This window comes from Thunnus thynnus, chromosome 13 (assembly GCF_963924715.1).
Source record: "Thunnus thynnus chromosome 13, fThuThy2.1, whole genome shotgun sequence".
NCBI lineage: Eukaryota > Metazoa > Chordata > Actinopteri > Scombriformes > Scombridae > Thunnus > Thunnus thynnus.
The window spans coordinates 25,162,208-25,176,948 of record NC_089529.1 but is presented as its reverse complement, the minus strand read 5'-3'; the positions used below and the strand labels follow the sequence as shown (position 1 = coordinate 25,176,948).

At 41.3% G+C, this 14,741-nt stretch overlaps 3 protein-coding genes across 3 annotated transcripts; all 3 read right to left on the bottom strand.

The window, feature by feature from the left end:
• Window positions 1–233: 233 nt before the first annotated feature.
• LOC137196021 (E3 ubiquitin/ISG15 ligase TRIM25-like) lies at window positions 234–1,389 on the bottom strand. The gene has a single exon (XM_067608791.1). It carries the CDS (start codon window positions 1,241–1,243, stop codon window positions 731–733), a length of 513 nt encoding a protein of 170 aa, XP_067464892.1. The 5' UTR covers window positions 1,244–1,389; the 3' UTR covers window positions 234–730.
• Window positions 1,390–6,471: 5,082 nt separating this feature from the next.
• On the bottom strand, window positions 6,472–7,706 carry LOC137196241 (E3 ubiquitin/ISG15 ligase TRIM25-like). Its single transcript, XM_067609112.1, has one exon. It carries the CDS (start codon window positions 7,204–7,206, stop codon window positions 6,472–6,474), a length of 735 nt encoding a protein of 244 aa, XP_067465213.1. The 5' UTR covers window positions 7,207–7,706.
• A 2,859-nt stretch (window positions 7,707–10,565) lies between these two features.
• On the bottom strand, window positions 10,566–12,975 carry LOC137196016 (tripartite motif-containing protein 16-like). The gene has a single exon (XM_067608785.1). It carries the CDS (start codon window positions 12,842–12,844, stop codon window positions 11,174–11,176), a length of 1,671 nt encoding a protein of 556 aa, XP_067464886.1. The 5' UTR covers window positions 12,845–12,975; the 3' UTR covers window positions 10,566–11,173.
• Between the last annotated feature and the right edge of the window lie 1,766 nt (window positions 12,976–14,741).

The following is a 14,741-nucleotide window of genomic DNA, read 5'->3' as shown; positions in this document are numbered from 1 at the left end:
CATTCAGCAGCTACAGTCACACATCTTTTACTCAGGAGTTGTTGCCAGACCAAAACAGACCTAAAAAGAGAGTGAATGTGGATTTACATTTGTCAAGAGGACAGAAAAATGGCTGCAAATGAATGCTAATATTGTCTCTTGTCTGCTGGATGACTAAATAGGCAACTGTTTGGTAACATGTTCACCACATCAACTGTATAAGGTGATAATACTGTATTCTGCCAGTCATGTTTACAGTGTGTTCTGCTGCCCCCAAGTGGTCAAAAAATGTATTAATGCAGGTTGAAGAGAAAATCACTTTAAGTTCCCTTATTTAGCATTTATAATCAGTATATAAACATTTAATAAGTGGTTTATAAAACACTATAATGTAGTTGTAAGTAGATAAGGACATTTCAAGTGTTTATTAATGTACAGTATTTGTCAACAATTGTAACTTCTCCTATGAAGACATATTTTATATCTTTACAGCTGTGTTTCATTGTCCATTATCAGTTTATACACCAGCCTCCACGTATGGGTGCCCACAGGAAGACTCATAGTTGTTGATCAATATATTTAGAGCTGCAACTAATCATAATATTCATTGTTGATTAAGTTTAGTCACTTTAGTGCAGTCATTAGTACGGGGTTTGGTGTGGCCTGTGCTGTTGTCCTTACCTGCACAGATGCCAGTGTGCTCTCTGCACTATTCACAACTATTTAACAAAGTTAACAGAACAAAACTAAATTAGTCTGTTAAAGAGCGGCAGAACATCTTCATCACCTCATTATGACGAGAGCAGATGTTCTCCTGCAGCGTCTTGGAGGGGTCGACCAGCTTGTGTTTCTTTAATGGAGTGACATCATAGTGAGGCTGGAGGTGTTTCTCACAGTAAGAGGCTGGACACACCAGACAGGACTTGAAGGCTTTCCGCTTCCTCCCAGTGCAGAAATCACAGGCCACATCTTCAGGTCCAGCATAGCAGTGATCAGCAGGAGCAGCTTGGAGTCCAGTCTTCTTCAGCTGCTCCACTAAAACTGCTAACATGGTGTTTTTCACCAGGACAGGCCTCGGTGTGAAGGTCTGTCTGCACTGAGGGCAGCTGTAGATTTTCTTCTCATCCTCTTCATCCCAGAAATTTTTAATACAGCTCATGCAGTAACTGTGTCCACAGTGAATAGTCACCAGATCCTTCAGTACATCCAGACAGATAGAACAAGAGAAAGCTTCCCGGTCCAGCTGAACTCCTTGCTGCGCCATTTCAGCTCTCAGTGTCAATGACTGTCTGACTTTCACTTTCTTAGAAATGAAACTAGTTTGAGCTCTGATCTAAACAGCATGTGTTTCTGGAGTGAATGGAGGCTGACAGCTCCCTGCACTTCACCACATGTTGGTTACACCCATCCTCTGTGGGAACAAGGAAATGTGTGGACAGAGTGGAGCTTGTTGTGTTTGAGAGCAGGAAGAAGAAGGAGTTATCAAGCTGCGATCCATTCCAGGAAGAGAAGCCATTTGAGAGAGACAATAGAAACAATCTATCTATCTATCTATCTATCTATCTAATTAACTATCTACTTAAAAAGTTCATCTCGTCACATTCATGCAAATGATTATGTAGAAGTGTCTGCTGTTTCCTACATTATCAATTGCTTATGTCATGTTGAAATGTATCATACTGGTTCTCTAATAGTTTTACCCCACAAAACATCCAGACATTAGTTCATTACATGCAAACTGTTGTCATAATCTGTTGAGCATATTTTCAATACATTTCTATCAGACTGTTTTTGTAAATGTGTCCTGGACTGATGAATTGCTCTGAGGTGAATCTTGACTTTCACTAATGAAGGGGAATGTGTGAAGTGTTAGATCAAGGAATGATCAACCAGTTCTCCAAAACAGCTCAGAGCTGCATCTCATGAACCTTCAATCGGCAAGCGTATATAGACAGGGCACAACACAGTGTTACAATTACTGACAATGGAAGAACAACAGGGAAATGAACAGGGTCAACAGCTGGGAAGAAGAAGAGGAGGAGTAAGGCTGCGTGGAGAAGGGTGGGAAGGCCAAACAGAGGAAGAGGTAGAAGAGGCCAAGGACATGTTTCTAATGAAATACATAAGAGCCACAATTGTGGACCATGTTCTCAATCATGGTCTTACAATGGCGGAGGCTGGTCAAAGAGGGCAGCCAAACATTGGGAGAAAAACCATGTCCTCAATATATATATGTATGTATATGGATAGATAAATAGATAGATATAGATACACACACAGTGATATTTTTCTTAAGTGTATGACAATTATACAGAATTGTATTGACAGCTCCCTGCACTTCACCAAGTGTTGGTTACACCCATCTTCAAACTGTAGATCTAAAGGGGAGGGAACAAGGACATGTGTGACAGAGTGGAGCTTGTTGTGTTTGAGAGCAGGAAGAAGAAGGAGGAGTTATCAAGCCGTGTTTCATTCCAGTGTACCTGTTGCGACACTCACAACATAACAGTGGATCATCCAGAATCGTTGGGTTTGGGTTATATCTACAGTGTAAATACTAGAGTTTAATCTCAGCTTCTTGTCCAGCTGCCACAGAATCTATGAAACCAAGTCTATATAACCCACTGAGGGCTGCCTTTGTTTCTTAAACAGGAAAGTGACTGGGGGGCTTTCCTCAAAGATGAAACCAACATGTAAAATTGCTCCAATGTTTACACTATGAAATGCTCATGTGAAAGGGCTTGTTTGTATATTCAAAGTATGAAGTAACAAACACACAGAGAATTATAAGCTGACTCTGCAGTCCCCCTCAGCTCTTCTGAGTGTTTCAGCTTCTTTCAGCTCATTGTTTCAGTGTTGAAGTCCACAAAGTTACTGTTTTGGTTCTTAACAACGTTGCTTCCAGCCACAGCAGCAACATTCAGCAGCTACAGTCACACATCTTTTACTCAGGAGTTGTTGCAGACCAAAACAGACCTAAAGAGAGAGTGAATGTGGATTTAAATTTGTCAAGAGGACAGAAAAATGGAAATAGGCAACTGTTTGGTAACATGTTCACCACATCAACTGTATAAGGTGATAATACTGTACTCTGCCAGTGATGTTTACAGTGTGTTCTGCTGCCCCCAAGCTGCAATAAAAATGTATTAACGCAGGTTGAAAAGAAAAATCACTTTAAATTCCCTTATTTAGCATTTATAATCAGTATATAAACATTTAATAAGTAGTTTATAAAACACTATAATGTAGTTGTAAGCAGATAAGGATATTTCAAGTGTTTGGTAATGTACAGTATTTGTCAACAATTGTAACTTCTCCTATGAAGACATATTTTATATCTTTACAGCTGTGTTTCATTGTCCGTTCCTCCCTTTGGACTGCAACCTTGTCATGGTGGAGAGGCTTGTGTATTCCTGTGAACCTGAGAGCTACATCTGGTATGATTGAACCTACTGGGGGTTTATACCCCCAGTAGGTTCAATCATACCAGACAGGTCAAGGGGGAAGAGTCAGATGAATGCAGTCCCTGGTCCTCCAGGCTAAGGGGTTGGGCATGGGGCTAACTACCTTATCCCATAAAAAAAAAAAGCGAGTTACAAAAACGTTGATGAACAAAAACCAAATCACCCATCTGGTTGATGAAGGTACCCCAGTAATGGGGAGTATGATACTGCCCAGCCAAACCTGCAAGGTAGCTTGGAAGCCGATACACCTTCTGATGCCAAAGAAATTCATCCATGTGGGTACATGGAACATCCGAACCATGTTCCAGGCTGGCAAGGCTGCCATTATTGCCAAGGAAATGGCATGCTACAATCTCTCAGTCCTGGGCTTGGCAGAAACAAGATGGACTCAATTGGGTGAGGTCAAGTTGGCCAGCGGAGAGTCCATTATCTACTGCTGACATGAAACCGAAGGAGCCCACCATACAGAGGGAGTAGCCATCATGATGACGACGGACACTAGAAAGGCCATGACTGCATGGAAACCCATCAGCTCTCGCCTCATCTCCGCAACCTTCCAAACTAAGAACAGGAGAGTGAAAGGCCACATTATTCAGTGCTACGCACCCACCAACGATGCAGACAACTCACTGTCATAGACCATTCTATGACAGCTTGAACTACCTACTTGGAAGTAATGGAGACCTAGTAATGGAGACCTCACTATCCTGATGGGGGACTTCAATGCCAAGATTGGAGGTCAAAATGATGGATATGAGGCGGTGATGGGGAAACATGGAGTGGGAGACATGAATGTAAATAGAGAGATGTTTGTGGAGACCTGTGCTAACAATAACCTAGTGACTGGAGGAAGTGTATTCCCCCATAAAACAATCCACAAAACAACTTGGGTGTCACCAGACCATGTCACAGAAAACCAAATTGACCATATCTGTATCTGCAAAAAGTTTAGAAGGTCCATGGAAGATGTCAGATCAAGAAGAGGAGCAGACACAGCCTCAGACCACCACCTCCTAGTAGGGTAATTCAGGCTAAGGCTGAAGAGACACCATCAAGCCCAAAATCAGAGGACAAAATATAACACAGAGTACCTCACCAATGCTCAAGTGGCAAAGAACCTCAAAGAGGTCAAGAGAAAATAAAGAGCTACATCAGAGGAGGATGGAGGGATGGACCATAAATGAAGAGTGGGAACACCTAAAAGCAGCTTGGAGCTCAACCTGTGAGGAGGCCCTATGGAAGAAGACCTGAAAGCACAAAGAATGGATAACACCAGAAACCCTCAAAACAATTCAACAGAGGAGAGAGCTCAAACAAAAAGTGAGCACTTCAAGAACAAGATCTGAAAAGGCATCTGCCCAAAAAGGAGTATAACAGATGCCACAAAGAAGTGCGTAAGAACATCAGGAGAGACAAGAGATCACAGGTGGAGAGACTAGCCAAGGAAGCAGAACAGGCAGCAACTCAAAGGAACATGAAGGAAGTATACAACATCACAAGGACACTGTCTGGCACATATTCACATACCAACAAACCAATTTTAGACAAAAGCGGCCAACTGATCTCAACTCAGGAGGGACTCAGGATTCAGGGACGTCCTGAAGAGGCCAGCGTCGACAGACCAACCATATATCCTCAAGGCCACAATACCCCTACAAATCAAGTGTGACAGACCAACAAAAGCGGAAATCAGGGCAGCAATCAATCAACTAAAATCTGGCAAAGCTGCTGGACCCGACAATATCCCACCTGAAGTGCAACAATTATCGAGGGATCACCCTACTTTCTGTGCCCAGCAAAATCTTAAACCGGGTCATTCTCAACCGTCTGCATGAAGCTGTGGACAAGAGGCTCCGGGACCAGCAAGCAGGATTCAGGAAAGATCGTTCATGCACAGAGCACATAGCAACATTACGTATCATCATCGAACAGTCTATCGAATGGAACACGTCCCTATACATAAACTTCATCCACTTCGAAAAAGCATTTGACAGTTTAGACAGGACATCACTATGGCGCCCAATGGACTACTATGGGACTCCCACTAAAATCACAAACCTTATCAAAGCATCATATGAAGGAACATCATGCAGGCCAACTCTCCCGGAGCTTGAAGGTCAGGACAGGTGTAAAACAGAGATGTCTCCTTTCTCCATTCCTGTTCCTCCTGGCAATTGACTGGATAATGAGAGAAACTACAGAAGGGAGGAAAAATGGGATCCAGTGGACACTGTTGGAGCAGTTGGATGACCTTGATTTTGCAGATGACAGCTCTGCTTTCACACACACAAAACCAGATACAAGAAAAGACAGACAGACCTACACCAGCCGCATCAAAGCTTGGACTGACACCCAATACAGCTAAGACACAGATCATGAAGATCCATTCCAAATCCAGCAACCCCATCCTCATAAACAACGATAACCCGGAAGAGGTGGAGGCGTTCACATACTTGGGCAGTGTTGTGGACATCACCGGAGGGACAGAGGCTGATATAAAAAGCCGGATTAACAAGGCAAGGGTGGTGTTTAACATGCTCAGAAAGATCTGGAGCTCAAAAAACATCTCAACAAACACCAAACTGAGAAACACCAACGTCAAGCAGGTGTTGCTGTATGGATCTGAAACATGGAGGACAACCAAACAAACAACAAACAGACTACAGACATTCATTAACACCTGCCTAAGAAGGATATTCAAAATCTGGTGGAGAGACAAAGTAAGAAATGTGGATCTGTGGAGGAGAGCAGACCAGGATCCCATTACCTTACAAATTCTGAGGAGAAAGTGGAGTTGGATTGGGCATTCCCTCTGAAAACCTGCCACAAACATCACCCGACAAGCCTTGAAATGGAATCCACAGGGAACAAGAAAAAGAGGTCAACCCAGGAATAGCTGGAGGAGAGATGCCCAGGCGGAAATATCTAGAAGTGGGCTCAACTGGGGAGATCTAGAGGGAATCGCTAGTAATCGAGTGAAATGGAGGTGGTTTGTTGATGGCCTATGCTCCTTGGAGGAGCAAAGGAACTAAGTAAGTAACGTAAGTTCATTGTCCATGAACTCATTGTCCATGAACAGATGTGAAGCTGCTTCCTGTTGAAGCAGCTTCACATCTTTCTCTCTGTCCTGGATTCTCTGCTGGATTTTCTGTTGACTCACCTCGAGCTCTCTCTGCCTCTCAGTCCTTTCTGCTGCAGCTGGGACTGTGTCGTGACCTTTATGTTCATCCAGAGAGCAGAGATAACAGATTCTCTGCTGATCAGTACGACAGAACATCTTCATCACCTCATCATGACGAGAGCAGATGTTCTCCTGCAGTGTCTTGGAGGGGTCGACCAGCTTGTGTTTCTTTAATAGAGCGACATCATAGTGAGGCTGGAGGTGTTTCTCACAGTAAGAGGCCGGACAATTCAGACAGGACTTGATGGCTTTCAGCTTCCTCCCAGTGCAGACACCACAGGCCAAATCTTCAGGTCCAGCATAGCAGTGATCAGCAGGAGCAGCTTGGAGTCCAGTCTTCCTCAGCTGCTCCACTAAAACTGCTAACATGGTGTTTTTCCCAAGGACAGGCCTCGGTGTGAAGGTCTGTCTGCACTGAGGGCAGCTGTGGATTTTCTTCTCATCCTCTTCATCCCAGAAGCCTTTAATACAGCTCATGCAGTAACTGTGTCCACAGTGAATAGTCACCGGATCCTTCAGTAGATCCAGACAGATAGAACAAGAGAAAGCTTCCCGGTCCAGCTGAACTCCTTGCTGCGCCATTTCAGCTCTCAGTGTCAATGACTGTCTGACTTTGACCTTCTTAGAAATGAAACTAGTTTGAGCTCTGATCTAAACATCATGTGTCTCTGGAGTGAATGGAGGCCGACAGCTTCCTGCACTTCACAATGTGTTGGTTACACCCATCCCCTGTGGGAACAACGAAACGTGTGGACAGAGTGGAGCTTGTTGTGTTTGAGAGCAGGAAGAAGAAGGAGGAGTTATCAAGCTGTGATTCATACCAGGAAGAGAAGCCATTTGAGAGAGACAATAGAAACATAGTTAAATATAAAAGAAACAAGATAAACATAAATAACTTAAAAGTATGAAGTAAAAAAGTACACACACACATATACACACTATCTATCTATCTATCTATCTATCTATCTATCTATCTATCTATCTATCTATCTATCTATCGTATATGTACAAAAAATAAATAACTGTAAATGAATTAAAAACTAACTCTTTAAAAAGTTCTTTCTCTTTGGGATCAAACCCTGCATTATGAGATCAGTGCTCATCCACATCTGGCCTTAACATTTTCACACTAATGTCAACAGAAAGGTGTAAGTTGATGGAGCTAATACGAAAAAATAAGGGGGAACATGATGATTTGTAGATGACCTGGCATATGTCATCAGTATCATTAAGAAGCGATGAACTCACATTCATCAGTATCAGGACCTGGTGGGGGATTGTCCCTATTTTTTTCTTTATTTTGTTGATAGGAACTTCACCAATGCTGCTGTGGAGAGATAATAAATAGCAACTCTATGATACTGAGCAGCTAAAGCATATTAAGAAAGTATATTCAGAATGAGTCCATATGAATTCCTGAAATGAATCTTTTAAATATCATATCATCTGTTTTTATTATTATTTATTCCATTTGATTTAGTTTTTCTCAGATCAGAATTGAAATTCTCAAAACTACTTGTTCAACCTCCACATCATCTCGTCACTTGTGCACATCATGAAAGCAATTTCTAATTCTTTTGAACAAATTGCAAATGCTTTGGCACATTCATGCAAATGATTATGTAGAATTGTCTGCTGTTTCCTACATTATCAATTGCTTATGTCATGTTGAAATGTATCATACTGGTTCTCTAATAGTTTTACCCCACAAAACATCTAGACATTAGTTCATTACATGCAAACTGTTGTCATAATCTGTTGAGCTTATTTTCAATACATTTCTATCAGACTGTTTTTGTAAATGTGTCCTGAACTGATGAATTGCTCTGAGGTGAATCTTGACTTTCACTAATGAAGGGGAATGTGTGAAGTGTTAGATCAAGCAATGATCAACCAGTACTCCAAAACAGCTCAGAGCTGCATCTCATGAACCTTCAATCGGCAAGCGTATATAGACAGAGCACAACACAGTGTTACAATTACTGACAATGGAAGAACAACAGGGAAATGAACAGGGTCAACAGCTGGGAAGAAGAAGAGGAGGAGTAAGGCTGCGCGGAGAAGGGTGGGAAGGCCAAACAGAGGAAGAGGTAGAAGAGGCCAAGGACATGTTTCTAATGAAATACATAAGAGCCACAATTGTGGACCATGTTCTCAATCATGGTCTTACAATGGTCGAGGCTGGTCGAAGAGGGCAGCCAAACATTGGGAGAAAAACCATGTCCTCAATATATATATGTATGTATATGGATAGATAAATAGATAGATATAGATACACACACAGTGATATTTTTCTTAAGTGTATGATAATTATACAGAATTGTATTGACAGCTCCCTGCACTTCACCAAGTGTTGGTTACACCCATCTTCAAACTGTATAACTAAAGGGGAGGGAACAAGGACATGTGTGACAGGGTGGAGCTTGTTGTGTTTGAGAGCAGGAAGAAGAGGGAGGAGTTATCAAGCTGTGTTTCATTCCGGTGTATCTGTTGCGACACTCACAATATAACAGTGTATCATCCAGAATTGTTGTGTTTGGGTTATATCTACAGTGTAAATACTAGAGTTTAATCTCAGCTTCTTGTCCAGCTGCCACAGAATCTATGAAACCAAGTCTATATAACCCACTGAGGGCTGCCTTTATTTCTTAAACAGGAAAGTGACTGGGGGGCTTTCCTCAAAGATGAAACCAACATGTAAAATTGCTCCAATGTTTACACTATGAAATCCTCATGTGAAAGGGCTTGTTTGTATATTTAAAGCTGTTCTAATTAATATCTCTGTATTAATGGAAAAAATGATCATGTGTAATGTGAAGGAGGTTGAGGTAACAAACACACAGAGAATTATAAGCTGACTCTGCAGTCCCCCTCAGCTCTTCTGAGTGTTTCAGCTTCTTTCAGCTCATTGTTTCAGTGTTAAAGTCCACAAAGTTACTGTTTTGGTTCTTAACAACGTTGCTTCCAGCCACAGCAGCAACATTCAGCAGCTACAGTCACACATCTTTTACTCAGGAGTTGTTGCAGACCAAAACAGACCTAAAAAGAGAGTGAATGTGGATTTACATTTGTCAAGAGGACAGAAACATGGCTGCAAATTAATGCTAATGTTGTCTCTTGTCTGCTGGAAGAGTAAATAGGCAACTGTTTGGTAACATATTCACCACATCAACTGTATAAGGTGATAATACTGTATTCTGCCAGTGATGTTTACAGTGTGTTCTGCTGCCCCCAAGTGGTCAAAAAATGTATTAACGAAGGTTGAAAAGAAAATCACTTTAAGTTCCCTTATTTAACATTTATAATCAGTATATAAACATTTAATACGTGGTTTATAAAACGCTATAATGTAGATGTAAGCAGATAGGGACATTTTAAGTGTTTATTAATGTACAGTATTTGTCAACAATTGTAACTTATCCTATGAAGACATATTTTATATCTTTACAGCTGTGTTTCATTGTCCATTATCAGTTTATACACCAGCCTCCACGTATGGGTGCCCACAGGAAGAGTCATAGTTGTTGATCAATATATTTAGAGCTGTAGCTAATCATAATATTCATTATCGATTAATCTGTCAATTATTTTCTCAATCATTTAGTTAGAAAATTGTGAAAAATGACGATCAGTGTCTCTCAAAGCCCAAGATGCAAATTAAAATGTCTTGTTTTGTCCCGTCCAACAGTCCAAAACCCAAAAATATTCAGTTTATTATCATAGAAGATGAAGGAAATCATAAAATATTCACATTTAACACATTTTACTTTATACTTCCACTCCACTACATTTCAGAGGGAAATATTGTATGTCTAATGTCTAAGAAAGCAAAGTCAGTATATAAACTCAGGAGGAAAAGTGCCTCAAATAAAATCTCATATTAGTTTCACATTTTCTCCAGAAGCTTTTAATAAGATCCTGAAATGAAGACAATTGAAAATACTTTGTTCATTGTTGAGAAAAAGAACTTTATTCATTATATAAACCTTCAGTTTGTTCACACATCTAATCAGTAAAGTCTGTTAAATGACTCTTGTTCAATGATTTCATGTTCAGATTCACTTCATCCACACAATCACTTTGTTTAACCCAGAATGTCAGCTATGTACAAGAAAAGAATAAATGATCTCCTTATTGATTATTATCAGGATAATTACAGTTTTATTGTATATTTCTTTATAAAAATGTAAAAAGTGGTGAGAACAAAATACCTATGATAAAGGAAGGTCTGGTGTTTTCTCAGTGGAGGAGAAACAACAACACACAAATACATCAATACAAACATTAAACTAAGATTTAGAACAAAGAGAAGTTTAAATTTTCATCTGAAGAAATGTCAGTAAAAGTTAAAACATTGTGATGAGCAGTGATAGTCTCCATGGATGAAAACACACAGGAAAAAGTGACATTTAAAGAAATGATTACAAAAAAGTGTTGATAATCCCAATTTGATTGACAGCTGATCTCGGCAGTTCAGAAACACTGGAGACAAAGAAAATGAAGAAATTCAACACAGAATCTGACACATGAAGTCTAAAATGGTTTCTGTCTATTTGAGTTTACAGAACTCAGCTGTGTCTCCAAAATAATAAAACCAAAGTCCAGCATAGAGAGGCTGAGTGAATGTGGTCTGGACTCTGTGGAGGAGAGTCATGGTTTCAGAGACGCTGTAGAAGGACAGAATACCTGCTCTGTGATCCAGGTACACTCCTACTCTGGAGGACCGAGGACCTGAGACAGGAATTGAGATGTTGTTGAACCAAAACTTATAACTGTCAGTGTCACAATCTAACGCCCAAGATTTGTCATTGTGTCCAAAGTTACTTTCATTCCCTGCTCTGCTGATATTCTTGTATGCGACTGCTACATAAACTCCTCCCATCCTGCTCCACTCCACCTCCCAGTAACAACGTCCAGTCAGACTCTCTCTACTCAGGACCTGCCAATCTGTAGTGAATCTGTCTGGGTGACTAGAATAAGACTGTTCTTTCCTCATGAATGTTGCTTTTCTGTTCCCCTCAGATAATAACAGATTTATGTGTGCAGTGTTTGGATCCAGTGTGATTTCACGTGAATATTTTAAGAATCCAGCTCTGGTCTTGGGTTCTGGTTGTGACAGTAAAACGTCCACTTCAGTCACTGTCAGTGAGATGTTTGTCCATTTCTCCTTCAGGATGTCCTGTAGTTGATCTCTGAGCTCTGACACAGCTGCTGTCACATCCTCAAAGTATCTCAGAGGACGGATATTGATGCTGGATGAGTCTGTAGATTCACTGAGTTGTGACAGTGAGGGGTAGTTGTGTAGAAACTGGTTGTGATCCTCTGTGTGTGAGAGCTGCTTCAGTTCAGCGTCTTTCCTCTTCAGCTCAGTGATCTCCTGCTCCAGCTTCTCCTGAAGCTCTTTGACTCGACTCACTTCGGTTTCCTGCTGGGATCTGATCTGCTGCTTCACATCAGAGCTTCTTTTCTGGATGAGACGGATCAGCTCAGTGAAGATCTTCTCACTGTCCTCCACTGCTTTATCAGCAGAGCGACTGACGGCCTCCACTTCCTGTTGAAGCAGCTTCACATCTTTCTCTCTGTCCTGGATTCTCTGCTGGATTTTGTGTCGACTCACCTCGAGCTCTCTCTGCCTCTCAGTCATTTCTGCTGCAGCTGAGACTGTGTTGTGGCCTTTATGTTCATCCACAGAGCAGAGAGAACAGATACTCTGCTGATCAGTACGGCAGAACATCTTCATCACCTCGTCATGACGAGAGCAGATGTTGTCCTGCAGCGTCTTGGAGGGGTCGACCAGCTTGTGTTTCTTTAATGGAACGACATCATAGTGAGGCTGGAGGTGTTTCTCACAGTAAGAGGCTGGACACACCAGACAGGATTTGAAGGCTTTCCGCTTCCTCCCAGTGCAGACATCACAGGCCACATCTTCAGGTCCAGCATAGCAGTGATCAGCAGGAGCAGCTTGGAGTCCAGTCTTCTTCAGCTGCTCCACTAAAGCTGCTAACACGGTGTTTTCCCCCAGGACAGGCCTCGGTGTGAAGGTCTGTCTGCACTGAGGGCAGCTGTAGATTTTCTTCTCATCCTCTTCATCCCAGAAGCCTTTAATACAGCTCATGCAGTAACTGTGTCCACAGGGAATAGCCACCAGATCCTTCAGTACATCCAGACAGATAGAACAAGAGAAAGCTTCCCGGTCCAGCTGAACTCCTTGCTGCGCCATTTCAGCTCTCAGTGTCAATGACTGTCTGACTTTCACTTTCTTAGAAATGAAACTAGTTTGAGCTCTGATCTAAACAGCATGTGTTTCTGGAGTGAATGGAGGCTGACAGCTCCCTGCACTTCACCACATGTTGGTTACACCCATCCTCTGCGGGAACAAGGAAATGTGTGGACAGAGTGGAGCTTGTTGTGTTTGAGAGCAGGAAGAAGAAGGAGTTATCAAGCTGTGATCCATTCCAGGAAGAGAAGCCATTTGAGAGAGACAATAGAAACAATCTATCTATCTATCTATCTATCTATCTATCTATCTATCTATCTATCTAACTAACTAACTATCTACTTAAAAAGTTCATCTCATCACTTGTGCACATCATGAAAGCAATTTCTAATTCTTTTGAACAAATTGCAAATGCTTTGGCACATTCATGCAAATGATTATGTTGAAGTGTCTGCTGTTTCCTACATTATCAATTGCTTATGTCATGTTGAAATGTATCATACTGGTTCTCTAATAGTTTTACCTCACAAAACATCCAGACATTAGTTCATTACATGCAAACTGTTGTCATAATCTGTTGAGCATATTTTCAATACATTTCTATCAGACTGTTTTTGTAAATGTGTCCTGAACTGATGAATTGCTCTGAGGTGAATCTTGACTTTCACTAATGAAGGGGAATGTGTGAAGTGTTAGATCAAGCAATGATCAACCAGTTCTCCAAAACAGCTCAGAGCTGCATCTCATGAACCTTCAATCGGCAAGCGTATATAGACAGGGCACAACACAGTGTTACAATTACTGACAATGGAAGAACAACAGGGAAATGAACAGGGTCAACAGCTGGGAAGAAGAAGAGGAGGAGTAAGGCTGCGTGGAGAAGGGTGGGAAGGCCAAACAGAGGAAGAGGTAGAAGAGGCCAAGGACATGTTTCTAATGAAATACATAAGAGCCACAATTGTGGACCATGTTCTCAATCATGGTCTTACAATGGCCGAGACTGGTCAAAGAGGGCAGCCAAACATTGGGAGAAAAACCGTGTCCTCAATATATATATGTATGTATATGGATAGATAAATAGATAGATATAGATACACACACAGTGATATTTTTCTTAAGTGTATGACAATTATACAAAATTGTATTGACAGCTCCCTGCACTTCACCAAATGTTGGTTACACCCATCTTCAAACTGTAGATCTAAAGGGGAGGGAACAAGGACATGTGTGACAGAGTGGAGCTTGTTGTGTTTGAGAGCAGGAAGAAGAAGGAGGAGTTATCAAGCCGTGTTTCATTCCAGTGTACCTGTTGCGACACTCACAACATAACAGTGGATCATCCAGAATCGTTGGGTTTGGGTTATATCTACAGTGTAAATACTAGAGTTTAATCTCAGCTTCTTGTCCAGCTGCCACAGAATCTATGAAACCAAGTCTATATAACCCACTGAGGGCTGCCTTTATTTCTTAAACAGGAAAATGACTGGGGGGCTTTCCTCAAAGATGAAACCAACATGTAAAATTGCTCCAATGTTTACACTATGAAATGCTCATGTGAAAGGGCTTGTTTGTATATTTAAAGCTGTTCTAATTAATATCTCTGTATTAATGGAAAAAATGATCATGTGTAATGTGAAGGAGGTTGAGGTAACAAACACACAGAGAATTATAAGCTGACTCTGCAGTCCCCCTCAGCTCTTCTGAGTGTTTCAGCTTCTTTCAGCTCATTGTTTCAGTGTTAAAGTCCACAAAGTTACTGTTTTGGTTCTTAACAACATTGCTTCCAGCCACAGCAGCAACATTCAGCAGCTACAGTCACACATCTTTTACTCAGGAGTTGTTGCAGACCGAAACAGACCTAAAAAAAGAGTGAATGTGGATTTACATTTGTCAAGAGGAC